Below are 16,924 nucleotides of genomic sequence, written 5' to 3'. Positions count from 1 at the left end.
ACTGGAGATCCCAAGATCTAGGTTCAAAGAGATCAAACAAAGTCATTAATGACGGTTCAACATTGTCAAATAAAATTTTAGTCCATTCTCGTGATGAGACAATGTTCAGTACCAAGGATAAAGCATTAAGGCTTTTTAATGATTTCTAAATTTGATACGGGGTATATCAAATAGTGTATCTACAGGATGACACATTTAGGAATCACCTATTTAAGTGTGAAGTGTGAGCCGCTTCAAGGAGAACTTTGTAAGGCCAGTTCTCTACGCACTTATGAAACCAGGCGGTGTTCATGGCTGAAACGAACACAACAATGAGAACCAAAGACGGTTAAGGGTTGATTGTGTGACTTATGGTTGTCTAGGTATACACCAAAGATCGACGGTTCAAAGATATCAAATCTACCGATTGACCGAGTATATCCGACATAAGTTTACTACGGAAAGTTCAAAGGGAAACCTACTTATCCAGATGCAATTAATCCTTGCTTGTAAATCACACAGTTTTTTCATGCATACTTCCGTGATATAGCCATTCCCCATTCATGTGGGGGATTGTTGAGGTTTTATTTTTTAAGATGTAATATTCTTAAAATGAGGGTGAATGGGAAATGGAGGGAAAATGAAATTTTGAGTAAAATTTTAAGTTTCCCCCTCTTAACAATGAGACATTGTCCCATATTGGAAGTGGAAGACATTTTTGGTGGGTATATATATAATTGCTCTTCTTGTAGCTCTTAAAGAGTTAAGAAGAAAGCAAGCCTCGCGCCGTCGTCGTCGTCGCTCGCTCGGCTCGGCTTCGGCTACGGCTTCGGCTTCGGCTTCGGCTTCGGCTTCGGATTTGGATTTGGATTTGGATTTGGTCAAATGATCGATTGATTGATTAATTTTTTGGACCAAATTTATTTGTTAATAGTAAATATTAACGTAAGATTATCCGTATTTATAAACGGATATTTTCCAATCCGTGTATTGATAATTTGGCAGCCGGATAATGGTCTTCCCACCATGAAGTGCTTGCTCCACAAATATGAAGTGCTTGCTCCACAAATATGTAATGCTTGATCCACCATGAAGGGTGGACGTTTGGTCTTGCACTCCTTCTTGGCTGCTATATATATGAGCAGCAAATGTTGAAGAAATACTCAACTCAACTCAACATACAATTCGCTCAACAAATTGGCTATACATTGCATTCCTTCCTCTCAGAACTTCCATACGTTTTTCTGAGTATATACTCCTTCGTTCTGCATTGTTTTTAACTTCAAACAAAGCAACTGTAAGTGTGATTTGCTACCGAACTTTGTGTTCGCCGAAACACTGGGGTTTGAAGTACCGCTACACCAGTGTGTTATTCGTTCTATCCTGGGAGGAAATAATCCATTACCTTGGGTACTAGGAGGGGATTAAATTCCTTAAGGAAACACTATGAATTCAGTGGGCTCGAATTTATCATTATTGTTTCATTACGTTAACTTATATTTTGCAGAATTAATATTTACAAATACAGCAATATTGACCGGGAATAACAGTATGTCTCTAGTTTCCTGTTTATATAAAACGTAGTTAGTAGTTGAGGACGAACTTCAGGCTTTCTATGAATGAAAATCCGATTAGTGAACCCCGTGGAAAAGTATTTTTTACCCTCTCTGTGCTACAAAACAAATAAACTTATCTAAGCATTAAAAACAACAATAAGTAATGGAATGGGAAAAGTATGCAAAGCCAGGCAAAAAGAGCATACGAAGATTCTCAATAATATGTTAAAATCGTATATGGATAGATAGATAGCGATTCTTGCTCTTGATCGGAAGAGTCCGCTTTCATCGGACAAGGGACAGAAAGAGAATTCGCTTCCGATTTAAAGGCAAGAGACGAAAAGATATTGTCAAAAAATTCGCTAAATATGTGAAAATAATTCATCCAAAATCTAATAAATAATTTTCTAGAATCCGTAACTCATAAAGGAATTTACCATTTATAAGTTTACCTTTAACTCCAAAGATCTAAAGCTTGGTAAAGGAGCGATGGGCGACTCTCGTCCTAGCCAATATGATTTTTTTCTTTTTTTGGTAGAAAAGCGTTAAAGTAATTAATTTAACAAATACTAATACGCATCATTACAAAATAAGGGATTCTTGCGCATTAATTGTCCATGCCTCCTGTGTTTGCTATTAACGTTGTTGAGGCAGACAAATTAGGAACTGTTTTTGCTAGATAAATTACAAATACTACTATGGGCCAATATATCTCAGTTCGAAAGAATTGCCACTTTAGACTCATTTTTCTTGATTAACGTGCTTCATAGAAGAATAATATGAATTAATTGTTTACTAGTTGATTATGTTAGTTGCCACTTTAGACTCATTTTTCGGAATAATATGAATTGATTTTTTACTTGTTGATTATGTTTGATTAATCGGACCTTTTCTAGACATCGTGCATAAAATTTAGTGCACCAAGTTATAATATTTTTTACTCCCTCCGGATACTTTTATTTGACACGTTTTTGACCTTTCACATCCTTTAAGAAATAATAAATGAAGTGCATAATTTATCATGTTATCCATATTAATTGATACATATTTTATTAGATTTGAGAAAATGATTTGAAATGGTAATAAATAATGTGGGTAAAACAGGAAAAAATTTGTTGTCTTCTCTTGATATGCGTAAAATGCCAAGTAAAAGTGAATATATATTTTTAGTATACATATCAAGTAAAAGTGACCGGAGGGAGTAAATTTGCTTAATAAGGACTAGATCTTTTTATCGGCTAGTACTCTTTTTTGTAATAAGCCATTCTTAAACTTTTCAGTATTAACAAGAAAAAGATGTCATTTATTGGAGGAAAGTGGGATTAGATCTCCAAGTGTGAATTAGTTTTTTTTAATAGAAATGTGCTTGGATAGTGTTAGAGCCATGTTATAGTAACACTTTTGGACATTTGCTCACGTGATTAGTGATCCAAGAACCCACACATTAAAATGGAGACTCCACTAGTCACCCTTTTTCATGCAAACTAAACTCTAGAAAAACCTGCCTAATTAAAAATCAAAGTCAGATGCCATAGGCTTGAGATTAATTTCTAATTTAAAACATAAGTTTGGTACGTTTGGGTTTCTATAATTCACACCTTAAAGATAATGGGTTTGTTCATAAAGTGCTTTGCCACAACTATAAATAGATAGGTGGGTCGTCGTGTACTTGCACTCTTAACTTACTCTCGTCTCCAAATTGTTGTCTTATTTAGCTTAATCCAAATGGATATCGTATCAAAGATTATGTTTTCCAAATATTCTCTGCTTCTTATTATTTCCTTATTTATTTTGGAGCCATTAGAAGTAATTGGACGTTCTCATCAATTGTCCAATAACAAGAAGTCTGATTCTTCATTGGGCAGTGATCAGGATCTTGTCACTGATTTGCCAGGACAACCTAGTGTAAACTTCAGACATTATGCTGGGCATGTGACAGTAAATGAGAACAATGGAAGAGCACTCTTCTACTGGTTCTATGAATGCTCAATTGCACCTGAGGACAAACCTTTAGTGCTTTGGCTTAATGGAGGTAAGATAAATTAAATTAAATAAATTGATGACCTACATCATTTGCGGTCTGCTATAATATGTTATAGTAACCATATACTATTATTTAAGCAGGAAAAATTGTATGTAGAGTACTTAAATATATGAACTTTTGGTTTCATTAATATGGTTTCTCAGACATGCAAAGTAACACACCTAACTACAAAAGAAGATGTCATGGTATGTATCTACAAAAGTATATCTTAAGGGCAAATCTTGGATTGAGAAATGGAAATTTGAATTCGGCACTATCTTTTGACCACTCTCAACATATTCAAGCTTGGTATACGAGATATATAAATTCTCTTTGACTGAAAAGAAGTTTGGAAAAGAAGAGCAATGTCTTTAACTCCTTGCCTTTAGAGAGTCCACTATCGATAGTCACTAAAATATAGATATCCAACAAAATCGTTCACATACATATATATCATTTGAACCTATCCCATTGGCATTAAGGAGATATCAGATATATGACCTTTTCTTTTTCTTTCATTTCATATTAACTATATTATTTGGTCTTTTCTGATATGAGCTTCACAATATTTCAGGACCGGGATGCTCTTCGGTGGGATATGGAGCAACTCAAGAGATAGGGCCTTTTCTTGTGGACTCTGATGGTTTTGGCCTAACACTTAATCCTTATTCATGGAACAAAGGTTTGACCTTTATTAGTACTATCCTATAATTAAACTAGTTTACATGCATGCATTTCTGCTTGAAATAATACTATTTTTCAATAATCTAAATTTTCTAATGAAGCAGAAGCAAACTTGTTGTTCTTAGAATCTCCAATTGGTGTTGGCTTTTCATACTCAAATACCAGTGGTGATTATCATAACCTTGGAGATGATTTCACAGGTGAGATTCATGATTCATTTGGCATGCCTTCCCATTACTCCTTTTCTTCAACAATATCTGTCATCTTTTAAAATGATGTCCCTATTTGTTCAGAAATATCTTATGTGATGTTGAGTTTTTGTCTTCATTTCTAATTTTCAGTTATCTGTCATCATCTTTCATAAGTGTAATACTTTAGTATTTATTTATTGCTCAAGAAATATCTTACATGATGTTGATATATATATTTGTCTTATAATTTCTAATTTTTCGTCCGTTTTTATCTCCCTTTTGTGGACTATTTTACCAGCTAACGACACATACACTTTTCTGCACAATTGGTTTCTCAAGTTCCCTTCATATAGAAAACGGGCCTTTTATATCGCTGGAGAGAGTTATGCAGGTAATTTAATATTACTATCTCTACCATTGACTATATATATATATATATATATATATATATATATATATGTATTTTAAAATTTTCTGTACGTACCTGCTAATTACTTATTCGATGGTTGATTGGCAGGAAAGTATGTACCTGAGTTGGCTGAAGTCATTGTTGACAAGAACAAAGACTCTTCCCTTTTCATTGATCTAAAAGGAATACTGGTATATATATGGTCCTTCTACACCTCTCCTAAAATGACCCTCTATTTGTTTCCTATTTTATATATATATATGTTGATAAATGAATATATTTAACTTAATAAAAATGTTGTTTTTTGTGGTGCAGCTTGGTAATCCTGAAACCTGTGATGCAGAGGACTGGAAGGGTCTGGTGGATTATGCTTGGAGCCATGCTGTCATATCTGATGAAACTCACAAAACTATTTCAGATTCCTGTGATTTTAACAGTGATGACACGTGGAGCAATCAGACTTGTAGTCAGGCTGTAGATGAAGTACTTAAACAGTACAAGGAGATTGATATCTACAGCCTTTACACTTCAGTCTGCATAAGAGATACTGCTAGTTCACAACAGCAAACTCAAGTCATATTCGATAGCAAGTCCAAGATGGTAACTCAATATCTAATTGCATGAATTTGCCTCTACCTACAATATTAGTGTAAATAAATTTTTAAGTCATCTAAAAATAACTAATGATGCATTTTGTAATTAGATGCCGAGGATAATGGGAGGATATGACCCCTGTCTTGATGATTATACTGCATCTTATTACAACAGACCTGATGTTCAAAAGGCTCTCCACGTTCACCATCTCAAGAACTGGAGCATCTGCAAGTAATGATTTTTTTTTGAAAAGTCTTCTTTAGTCCAAACAGGACTTGGAAGTCTAAAACAGAGAAACTAACAAGAAATTTTCATATTTGAATATTCAGTATGTCGATCTTCGGTAATTGGTCAGACTCAAAGGAATCAGTTCTTCCTATATATCACAAACTCATTGATGCTGGACTTAAAATTTGGGTCTACAGGTACAATTTTATTCCTTAACATAATCGTACGTTATTGGGATATGACCAAGTTTGGTGCTCCTTTATAAAATCTAATGCCTTTTATAGCACGTTTGGTCATGCTTTAGCCAAAAGATTTTTTTTTTTTTTAAAGTTAAGGCGTTTGGTCAAGTTTTTAAAAAGAAAAAAATGCATAATTTTTTAAAAGCAGAAAAAAGTAAATTCTTCCCTAAAACAATTTTGAAAAAAAATATACTTAAAAACACAAAACTTGGTCAAACAATAATTGTTGTTTAAAAGTACTTTTTAAATTGATTAATTAAATACGAAATACTTTTTTGAGAAATATTTTTAAAAAAAAAATTAAAAAAATACTTTTTAAAATAAGCCTACTTTTAGAAGCAAGGCCAAATAAGCCATAATGATGGGGCTCCATTGTTAAATTTTAATTAATAATATTGTGCTCTAATACCTCATCATCCTTTTTGTCGGCCCAGCGGAGACACTGATGGAAGAGTTCCTGTATTATCAACAAGATACAGCTTAAGCGCCCTAGGTTTGCCCATTACAAGAAAATGGAGACCTTGGTACCATCAGAAACAGGTATATATATATAATGATAAGGAATACAGAAGCGGACTCTATAATTTTATTCAACTAAAATTATGTATATATATACACATAAAAGAAACTTGAAAGATACTATGTACTATATAATTAAATGATGCTAATTCTGAAAAGCAGCTATAGTTTTAGAGTGGTAATTCTCAAGTTTTTGGTTATGGATTAGGTTGGTGGATGGGTTCAAGAATACAAGGGCTTAACATTTGCAACATTTAGAGGAGCAGGACATGCCGTTCCAACTTTCAAACCTAGTGAATCACTTGCATTCTTCACTTCATTCCTTAATGGACAATCTCTTCCTTTCCAGCGAATCTAAATTAAAGGGCCTTCTTTTGACTTTATTAAGATGAGACTTTTGCTCTAAGGCACTACATCTTTTTGTCTTTACATTTTACCCTTCAAATGGGAGGGGCTATTATATTTAAAGCTAGAGGGATTAAATTAGCACATGACGAAGCAGTATACCTACGGAGATATATTTGGTTTTTGAATAATGTAATGGCTTTCCCATAACTATATATGATATATAGGAGGATATATTTTATGGCTTAAACTATCCCTCCTTTATTTCTGTTTCACTTGGCACTACAACTTTTTCACTCCCCGATCCATCCATTGGAAAAAAGAAAAAAAGGGACAAAACCCAAAATGGAGAAATTGGCAAAGTGTTTAATACTCAGGTTTTATATGTAACAGTTTAATTTGCATACTGAAGTAATAATGTTTTTAAAAAAAGTAAGGTTAGCAGGCTAAACTTATTTGTCCATTGTGGCTTAATTATTTAATTATTCCTTACTCCTTGTTTAACAACGTAAAAGAGAAGTCTTCGCCTCTCCCCTCCACTGGCCCACCTCCTCCAACAGTCTTGTTGGACTAGTTCTCGAAATGGTCTTTCATTTAAGGGTTAAGGAGCTTTTAACAATTTCTAGCTACATTTTATGCATTTACGTTTCATAGCAAGTTTTGGACAATTTGCTGTATTTGAATACACTATTAAGCTGTACTTTTTATTTTATTTTACTTTTTATTTTTTCTGCCTGTATTTGAATAAATAGATCAGTTGTATCCAACCTTATTTGATGTGACAAGATTGAACATATTCGACTTTATTTGAGTGAATTTATACTAAAAAATGACGAAACAAAGAATACAGTCAAATCCGGTCAAATCTTCGGTAAAAATACAAAATACATTATATTTAAAAAGGAAGAATACAATCAAACCCAGTCGGATCTCCGACGAAATACAAAATACCACTGTATTTACACTAAGAAAATGAAGAATATATTTAAATCCTTTTAAAAATTAATTGTATTTAACTAAAAAATAATGAATACAATCAAATCTCCGACGAAAATACAAAACACATTGTATTTAAAAATGGAGAATACATACAAACCCCATCAGATCTCCGGCGAAAATACAAAATACACTTTAGATCTCTGACGAAAATACAAAATGCACTGTATTTATACAACGATTTTTCGACGTGAAAGGTAATGGAGAAGAAAGAGGCGGCTTTGTTTTTCGGCGTGAAAAGTAGTGGTGGAGGAATAAGTCACAGGTAAGACGAATACACTCAGATGTGAGATACAAAGAAGGAGAAGAAGTTATGGATTTCAGTATCTCCGTTAGATCCAGATCCGGTGACGTCTCCGATCTTCCTCCTCCATTCACTACAACAAATGTAATATTTAGCTTCGAAATTTATAGCTACGACACAATATTTCTCACTAATTGTTAACTTTTTGTGACAAAAATTACCTTTTGTGTCTAAATACACGTGTCACATACTTTTAGTGACGAAACACAAAACTTTGTAGTCCACTAAAGTTTTCCACCAAAAAATGAATTGGCGCCATTTACTAGGAAATATTTAGCTACAAAGATAATGCTATTAGTGACAAAATTTTTTGTCATTGATATTGTATACCATTTATGACGAAAAACCTTGTCTTAATAAATACTTAAAATTAGATACGAAAAAGTTTCGTCACATAAAACAATTGTTAAAATATCAACAATTAAAATTTTTTAGCTAAATAGTGCAAAGTTTAGCTACAAAATATTGTACTCATTTGGTGATCATAGTTTTTGTCACAAATAAGGTAGATAATTTGTGACGATCATTCTGATGTCCCTATATAATACTTAATTTAGCCACGATGTGGTTTTGTCTAAAAAAATATCGTGTCTAGGTACAAGTAAAAATTCGTCACAAATCACTCATTTTTTGTGATAAATATTAGATTTCATATTTGGATGTACTAATTTAGGGATGATATTCAAATTTTATAACAAACTTTTTCTAATAAGATTTTCCGCCAAAAAAATATTAAACACCATTTACGGAATAATATTTAGCTTCAAAAATAAAATTTCTAATCACACATTATTTTGTCGTTGACCTTGTGTACGATTTGTGATGAAAATAAAAATATTTGTCTCAAGTTATTAAAATTACATTCAGAAAAAAGGTTAGTAATCACAAATTGGTTCTTAGATAATGATAATTATAATTTATAGTTAAATTGTGCGATTTTTAGCTATGAAAAATCTTGTACTTATTCCTAGTGATAATTGTTGGTATTATTTATCTAAACATTTTGGGGGAATGATTGCATTATTTCACAGAAATATAGAATTTAGTGTAAAAAGTTTTGTGTCTAATTGACTGCAACTAGAATTTCTAACACTATAAAAGTAGAAACAATATTCAAATATGTCACTAACTTTGAGAAAGACCCAAATATATTATGTGTCAATAGTTGAGGTCAAATATACTCAATGTTGTTACATGATTGGTTTAAATATGCCCTTATTCACTAATGACGGAAGTGGTCCAACATGTGATTTTTTTTATTTTTTTTTTTATTTTTTGCAAGGGAAAAGGCTTAAATTTGCCTTTAAACTAGAGTAGAGTGCAAACAGTTTGGCATATAACTATATATAGTCAAAACTCTCTATTATAGTCATACTCTATAGCAACATTTCACTATTAACTTTTTCTAATCAATTTATCATGTTATATGTTAAACCTTTATAACCACATTCTACCTATAACAATAGCAGTCATCATTATACAAATATATTTTTTATAAAATTATTTCTTGTTAACAGCTCTACTCAAATATTAATTGATTTTGTGTTTCACCGCACGATGCTAGTTCTAGTTAATTTTAGTAAATTTTTTAAAATTATTACTATTTGGTTGAGATAGAAGATTCAATTGTTAAGTTTGTAGACTTCCTCTGGAGAAGATTAACGAATACCCTTTTGTTGAAAGTTGGCAAAAATCTTCGCCACTTGATCAAGTGTTATATTACAAGAAGTGACTGAAATCTACAAATCAACCTACAATTATATATTTTTTCCATTAAATTTGAATATTTTAATTTCCATTTAGTTTTTTAATATGCATGTGTTTGAGAGAGTTTAATTCTTTGTAGGTACTGATAAGGATAATCCAAATCCTAACAGATCATTATCATCAACGTGATCTATTTACTTTAAGTTACATTAGCTAGAGTCCTAGTTATAGTCACACTCAAACTCTTGTGAATATCTCTGTTGTACTTATCTATTTAAATTAAAACCTTCTGAAGGTACTATATAAATTGTACATAGTTGAGGCAATAAATACAATCCTTTTCCTACGGATATTGAGATTCATTATGGTATCAGAGAATTGAAAACCTCTAACGAGTAGCTCGATCTTGCGAACTTCATTTTCCCCCCTTCGATTTACTTCACTTTGCCTTTTCTCAAAATCAAACCAGAATCAAAACCAGTTACAAATCAGCCAACAATAATGGCTCCTTCAAACTCCGAAGTTGTTGTTGTCACTGCTACTAGTGGCAGCAACCCTCCACAATAAACTCATCTAATCACCATCAATCCTGCCTCGCAATTGCCTCTCAAGTTCACTGGCAGTCATAATGTTTCGACATGGAAGGCTCAACTTTCAACCCTTCTCATCGGATATGATCTGATGGGATATATTAATGGTGCAGAGAAGTGTCTGCCACAGTTCCTTACTGCAACAAATGGTTCAAATACACTCAATCTAGCCTACAAAATTTGGACGAGGCAAGATAGCCTTCCCGAAATGCAATCATGGCTTCTGTAGACAGTACAATAGCACCAGTTATTGCCAATGTTACCACAACAGCAATTGCCTAGTAGAGCCTTCACACTACATACGCAAACAAATCCCAAGCTCGAATTTTCGGCCTGCGGGGACAAGTATCCACACTTCGAAGAAATTCCAGATCAATTGTCGACTTTATGGGTGAAATCAAATCTCTAGCAGATGAATTGGCAGCGACAAGATCTCCTCTTACCAGTGAGGAGTTGACCATCAAAGTTCTTAGTGGTCTAGGTCCAGAATACAATGAAATCTCAGCAGCCATCCGAGCCAGAGACACACCCATCAGCTTTGAAGAACTATATGACAAACTACTTGGTCATGAAGTATTCCTTAAACATGAAGATGCCAAAAGGAACAACTCACCATCACTGCTCAACTTATCTATAGAAGCTCCTCGAATAATCGACCTCGTGGTAACAACTTCAATAGCAACCGCAGGACATCCTTCACGACTGGACAGTTGGACAACCAACACAGACAACAAAATGGATATCTGCCAAGGCAATCCAATAATCAACGGGTGCAATGCCAACTCTATGATAAATTTGGTCATATCCTTAAAGTTTGTAGCTGCCGAAATGCAAGCCAACTTTGTTGCTCGTAATAACTTACCAAATAATCGTTGGGTGGTTGGCTCGGGTGCTTCTCACCACATGACGAATGATCCACAACGTCTTACGTATGCATCTGACTTTATTGGGATAGATAAAATCATTATTGGTGATGGTAATGGTATCCCTATTTCACATATATGACATACTACTCTCTCAAAATCTAACTCTACTAATCCATTTGTGCTAATATGTATTGTGTGCATCTCACATACGAAAGAATCTAATTTCAGTAGCAATGGAGTCAATAAAATAATGCCTCTATTGAATTCTTTCCACATTCTTTTCTTGTGAAGGATCTGAGAACGGGGGCATCACTTCTTCAAGGTCAGAATAAAGCAGGAAATCTATGAATGGCCATCACCACCTTCCACTCAATTCTCAATTTCAACCAGTCATCCACCATTACATATGTGGCGTTCTCGCTTTGGTCATCCTTAACCTCGCATCACAAAATTAATTGTCTCGTCCTTGAATCCTCCCGTCTCTATGTCCATGTCCTTTACCTTTTGTGATTCTTACTTATGTAATAAGAGTCATCGGCTTGCATTTGGAATAAATACTTTAAAAAGTGTTCGACTACTTGATATTCTTTATTCAGATGTATGGGGATCTTCTCTTATTTTATCCTTTGATAAGACTCGTTATTATGTTGTGTTTTCGATCTATTCACAAAGTACTCGTGGCTTTTCACACTTAAACAAAAATCTAATATTACTGTTATCTTTGATAATTTTAAAAATCAGGTTGAGAGGTACTTTAATACTTCAATTCGTTCTATCTACAGTGATGGTGGTGGAAAATATATTGATCTACGTTCCTTACTCAATAGACTGGGTATTCAACATTTTGCAATCCCACCTTACACTCCCCAATATTTAGGTATAGCCGAACGAAAGCATCGCCACATCATAGAGACGACCCTTACATTACTACACCATGCTTATGTTCCACTTCATTTTTTGTCCTTGGCATATCAGACAGTCATATACTTGATCAGTCGAATACCCTCACTCACTCTCAAAAATAAATCTCCCTATGAAGCGTTATTTCATATTGCTCCAAACTACTCAAAACTTCGTATCTTTGGTTGTTTATGCTATCCGTGGCTCAAGCCATACGCAAATCACAAATTAGAAAATAAATCAGATTCATGTATCTTTATGGGTATGCAAAAATGTCCAATAGTTACATCTGTTACAATCCTAAAAATCAGAAATTTTACTCTTCCCGGCATGTCATTTTGTTAGAGTCTGTGTTCCCTTTCAAGAACTACCAGAACACTCTTCCTCGTGTCAATTCCGCTGAACTGGAGTTTTGGCTAATATATACCACTGAATCTTCTCCAACCACATGAGAAGTATCAACTCCTTCCACAAGTTTATTCCCTGATGACATACTAATAGCTCCTGCAAATAGAGTTCCCCATTACTCTGCCTTGGCCAACAACGAGCCCGCCATCTCACCATCACAGGTAAGTTCTTCACCATTATCTGCTCCATTTCTTGTTCATCTTATTCCTACTTCTACAGCCAATGTTACCGGAACTGAAGCTTCTTACTATGGATTTTAATAATGTATTATCTTTTTTAAAAATTTAATTAGTAAAATATGAATATCTTTTGAGATTTTAAATTTAAATATTTTATTCTTTTATTACTTAAAAAGTTTGGAAAAATAAATATTTTTATATTTTTTGTATATAATAGTCAAACAAGATCTAAATATAAAATAATATTATAGGTGTATACTAATTATTTTGCTAAAGCATATGCAGACAAACAATATCATGATAGAGAGATTTGACTGTAATTAAAATTTTTGGCTAATGTATTTTGTTGGTTATTTAGTAAATTTTTAAATTATAATAAATTGGCAACAATACATTTTTATTGTTGCCAAAATATTTGGTATTATTGGTGAAACACTTGATTTTCTCTGCAACTAATTACGTATATTCAGGGGCGGTTCTACCGTGATAATATATATGTATTAAAAAAATTACTAAAAATTTATAAATATTTGACGGTAAATATAATTATAATTATAAATTTACTTAAGATAGGAACTCATAAACTTGTATATTGGTAAAAAAAAAAACCCTTTTTAGTACCTAATTTTTGGCGTAAATTTTTTATTTCTTTTCAACTTTTTGCCAAAAAGCAAATGCGGCAAAAAGAAAAAAATTTCCTCATTTATTTTTTTCACTTTGGCTCTAGGTTTTCTCCTTTCAATTACACTGTTACAATTGAAATCTTTGTTTGTTATCTCTCTTCGTTAAGCATGTTCCCACCTCAACATCTAGATTACTTCTGGAGGTTGATTTATCTCCTATTTTGTTACTGTATTTACTTTGAAGAACAATTTTAGGAATTCAAACAATCACCTCAGATTCTGTACAATCTTATTTATTTAGGGTTTTTTGTTCTTCTTTCTGTGTTTTTGAGCAAATTTTAATCATCCAAAGTCCATCGAAGATATGTACAAAGCAATTACGCCTACTTTCTACTCCAAGGTTTGTGTTAGGTTTTCTCTTCTTGCTCCGAATTGTGTCTTTCCATTTAGTAAGCTAGTAATTTTGTGATAACCATCTTGCTCTTGAGAAAATGAGGAATACGGTAAACGTGACTCGAGCGTTTATGCTAATTTTAAGAATTTCTCTGTTATGCTCTTATGTGAATAGGACAAGTGCTTGTGCTTTGCTAGTTTCCAAAATTTCCCTATCGTATTGATATGGGTAGTGGGTAAGTTCAAGATATCTTTATTCTTTCTTTAGCTCTTCCTGAATTTCTTTTTGGTATTTCCTAGTTAAGCATATGATTTTCCAAAATGGGTAGTTGAATATATTTGAAGTATAACCTTTCCGTTTTTCATGATAAATTTTACTTTCAACATTTGCTAACTTTATTTAGTATATTTTGGTAGTTTATGGTGGAACTTGCAATGTGTATTTAGATTGAAAAATATGAGAAAACGGAAATGTCATGTGTAAACCTATTATATTAGTAGAACATGTTCATAGTTTTGTTTTATACTGTCACGACCCAATTCTCTTATAGGTCGTGATGGCGCCCAGCGCCGCCGCTAGGCAAGCCAACAGTGAACTAACCACGTGATTTCTCTCTTTAATAAATTTCCAAGTAATTAAATTTTTTCTTAATTAAAAGATTAAGTAACAACTTATTTAAATAAATAAAACGAAAGCAGTTGAGTGCAATCATAACCATAGTAATAATCCAAAACTACAAAGTTTACTACTGTGTGCCAAGACCTGGTGTCACAAGTGTATGAGCACTAATAGATTATACAAAACTCTAGCTATTGTCTGGAATGAAAATAGATAGAAATGAATGCAAAGGAGAGACTCTAGGTACTGTGGAACGGCTCAGGAAGCAGCTCACCACTAGGCCTCCAGGCAACGGGGATGAGCGCCGGTGTGATTGCCAGATGCACCTGCCTCAAATCCTGAACGGTTAGTGCAGAAGTGTAGTGTGAGTATATAAACAACATGTACCCAGTAAGTATAAAGTCTAACCTTAAAGAAGTAGTGACGATGGGTCGACATCAACACTTACTATGGTCCAACAATAAAAATAAAGAAGCTCCAAATAAGCATGGGTTATGTATATAACTACACCAATTCAATAACAACCGAAAAATAAATAATTCCTTTACACATGCTAAATATCAAATAGCTTTCTGTCTGATATTATCTTAACCTCTCAAGCCATGATATCATATCAAATAAATAATTTAAAATCCAAGTATTATCACGCACGATAATGCCGATGACGTACTGCCTGATCCAGAATAACGTGAACATTGCCGAGGGTCGTGTGGCACGAACCATAGATGCATCTATCTATTACCGAAACGTTCAGCCCGCTCTATAAGAAAAGATGATACTTTATAAATATTTGACTTAAATGTTATTACAAGGTTAATACACAATGTAATACAATTTCCATTAAGGTCAAGTAATTCGCTCAAAATTCAAGAAAGAGAGATTTGGTCCTTTACAATTCCTCTAACAAGTTCTAATATAATTTAAGCTCTTTAATTAACAAGTAGGGTGCAAACATTATAAGTAATTCATGATTTGGGTCCTAAACTATCCGGACATAAGCATAAATAGTAGCTACACACGGACTCTCGTCACCTCATGCGTATGTAGCCCCCACAATTAGAAGCAAATAGCAGTTTAAACCTATGGGATAAATTTTCTCTTACAAGGTTAGGCAAAAGATTTACCTTGCCTAAAAGCCCGCTTTCCGGTCTCAAATTTCCTCTAAAGCCTCAACTCGGTGCCGAAAAATCCATAACTAGTTAAATATTGTATAAATTAATCAATATATGTTCCAACATTTATAATTAACTATTAGAGTAATTACCCAACCCAAATTGAAAGATTCTTAAATTTACCCCCGGGCTCATGTGCCCGGATTCCGAAACTTTTCGAAGAAAGTTGTCACTCATAACCTCACGAACTCAAATATAATTTTTGCTCAATCCGATAACCATTTTCGTGAAAAAATCCCATTTTTATCAAAATCTAGGGTTATTCATCTAAACCCATAACTTTTACAAATTTACATGGTAAAATTTATCAAATATCTTTGTATTTAACTTACATTAGATAGAAATTACTTACCTTAAATAGCTAGTGAAAACCCCTCTCTAAGAGCTCCAAAAATTGCCTAAGGATTGCAATAAAAGAAGCTCCAAAAATTGCCCAAGGATTGCAACAATTGAGCAGGACTTTCGCATCTGCAGTTACTGGGCCGCATCTGCAGAACTAGGTCCGCTTCTGCAGAATTCCTTAGGCCCAGCGCTGGCCGCTTCTGTGGACGGGATCCCGCTTCTGCGGTCAGTGCAGCGCATCTATGGCCTTCTCGCACCTGCGGCTCCTCATCTGCGGACCACTGTCCAAATGCTCCAAAGTCGCTTCTGCCGCCAAAATCATGCATATGGGGGCTCGCACCTACGGCCAAAAGCTCGCTGGTGTGGGCACACCAGAACTGGTGCACCAGCAGCCCTTTTGAGTCCTAATTAAATCCGCGCATCGCCCGGATTGCACCTGAGGCCCTCGGGGCCTCGTCCAAACATACCAACGAGTCCGTAAACATGAGACGGACTTGATCAAACACTCGGAACGTAGAAAATAACACAAAACTTATAATCGTACCCCAAACCAAATCGAATCAACTTATGAACTTCAAGTTCTTCCAACTTGCTCCGAACGCACCGAAACATACCTAAACTACTCGGAATGGCACCAAATTTTGCGTGCAAGTCTTAAATCACCATATGGAACTATTCCCAAACTCGGAATCCCAAACGGGCCTCGATAACACCAAAACCTACTCCAAACCAAATTTAAAGAACTTTTAAACCTTCAATAAGCCAACTTTCTACATTAATCGCTGAAACGCTCTCGGGTCATCCAAAATTCGATCCTAACATACGCCTAAGTCCAAAATCGACATACGAATCTATTGAAACCATCAAATCTCAGTTCCGAGGTCGTTTACTCAAAATATTGACCAAAGTCAAACTTAGCCTTTTAAAGCTAAACCAAGGAACCAAGTGTTCCGATTTTAACCCTAACCCTTCCAAATCCCGAACTAACCATCCCCGCAGGTCATAAAACAGTAAAAACACATACAAAGAGTCTTATTTAGGGGAACGGGGATCTAGAA

The 16,924-nt window shown here is 34.1% G+C and overlaps 1 protein-coding gene across 3 annotated transcripts; it reads left to right on the top strand.

Moving 5' to 3' along the window:
- The first annotated feature begins 3,206 nt into the window (after positions 1-3,206).
- LOC104088415 (serine carboxypeptidase-like 31) lies at positions 3,207-8,356 on the top strand. 3 transcript variants are annotated; one of them, XM_070195611.1, is made up of 10 exons: positions 3,207-3,567; positions 4,133-4,240; positions 4,347-4,442; positions 4,732-4,824; positions 4,951-5,033; positions 5,158-5,442; positions 5,546-5,667; positions 5,766-5,861; positions 6,338-6,443; positions 7,961-8,356. In XM_070195611.1, the coding sequence occupies exons 1-10, from the start codon at positions 3,261-3,263 to the stop codon at positions 8,030-8,032; spliced, it is 1,368 nt and encodes a 455-aa protein (XP_070051712.1). In that variant the 5' UTR covers positions 3,207-3,260; the 3' UTR covers positions 8,033-8,356. The 3 variants fall into 3 exon arrangements, with proteins under 3 accessions (XP_070051712.1, XP_009591368.1, XP_009591367.1); XM_009593073.4 differs by lacking the exon at positions 7,961-8,356 and adding an exon at positions 6,631-7,042 and having other exon boundaries at positions 3,209-3,567; positions 4,368-4,442; XM_009593072.4 differs by lacking the exon at positions 7,961-8,356 and adding an exon at positions 6,631-7,042 and having other exon boundaries at positions 3,209-3,567.
- The last annotated feature ends 8,568 nt before the right edge of the window (positions 8,357-16,924 follow it).

The sequence above is a fragment of the Nicotiana tomentosiformis genome, chromosome 2 (genome assembly GCF_000390325.3).
Source record: "Nicotiana tomentosiformis chromosome 2, ASM39032v3, whole genome shotgun sequence".
Taxonomy (NCBI): domain Eukaryota; kingdom Viridiplantae; phylum Streptophyta; class Magnoliopsida; order Solanales; family Solanaceae; genus Nicotiana; species Nicotiana tomentosiformis.
Note: the sequence above shows the minus strand (reverse complement) of the source record. Positions and strands in the feature narration are given on the sequence as shown.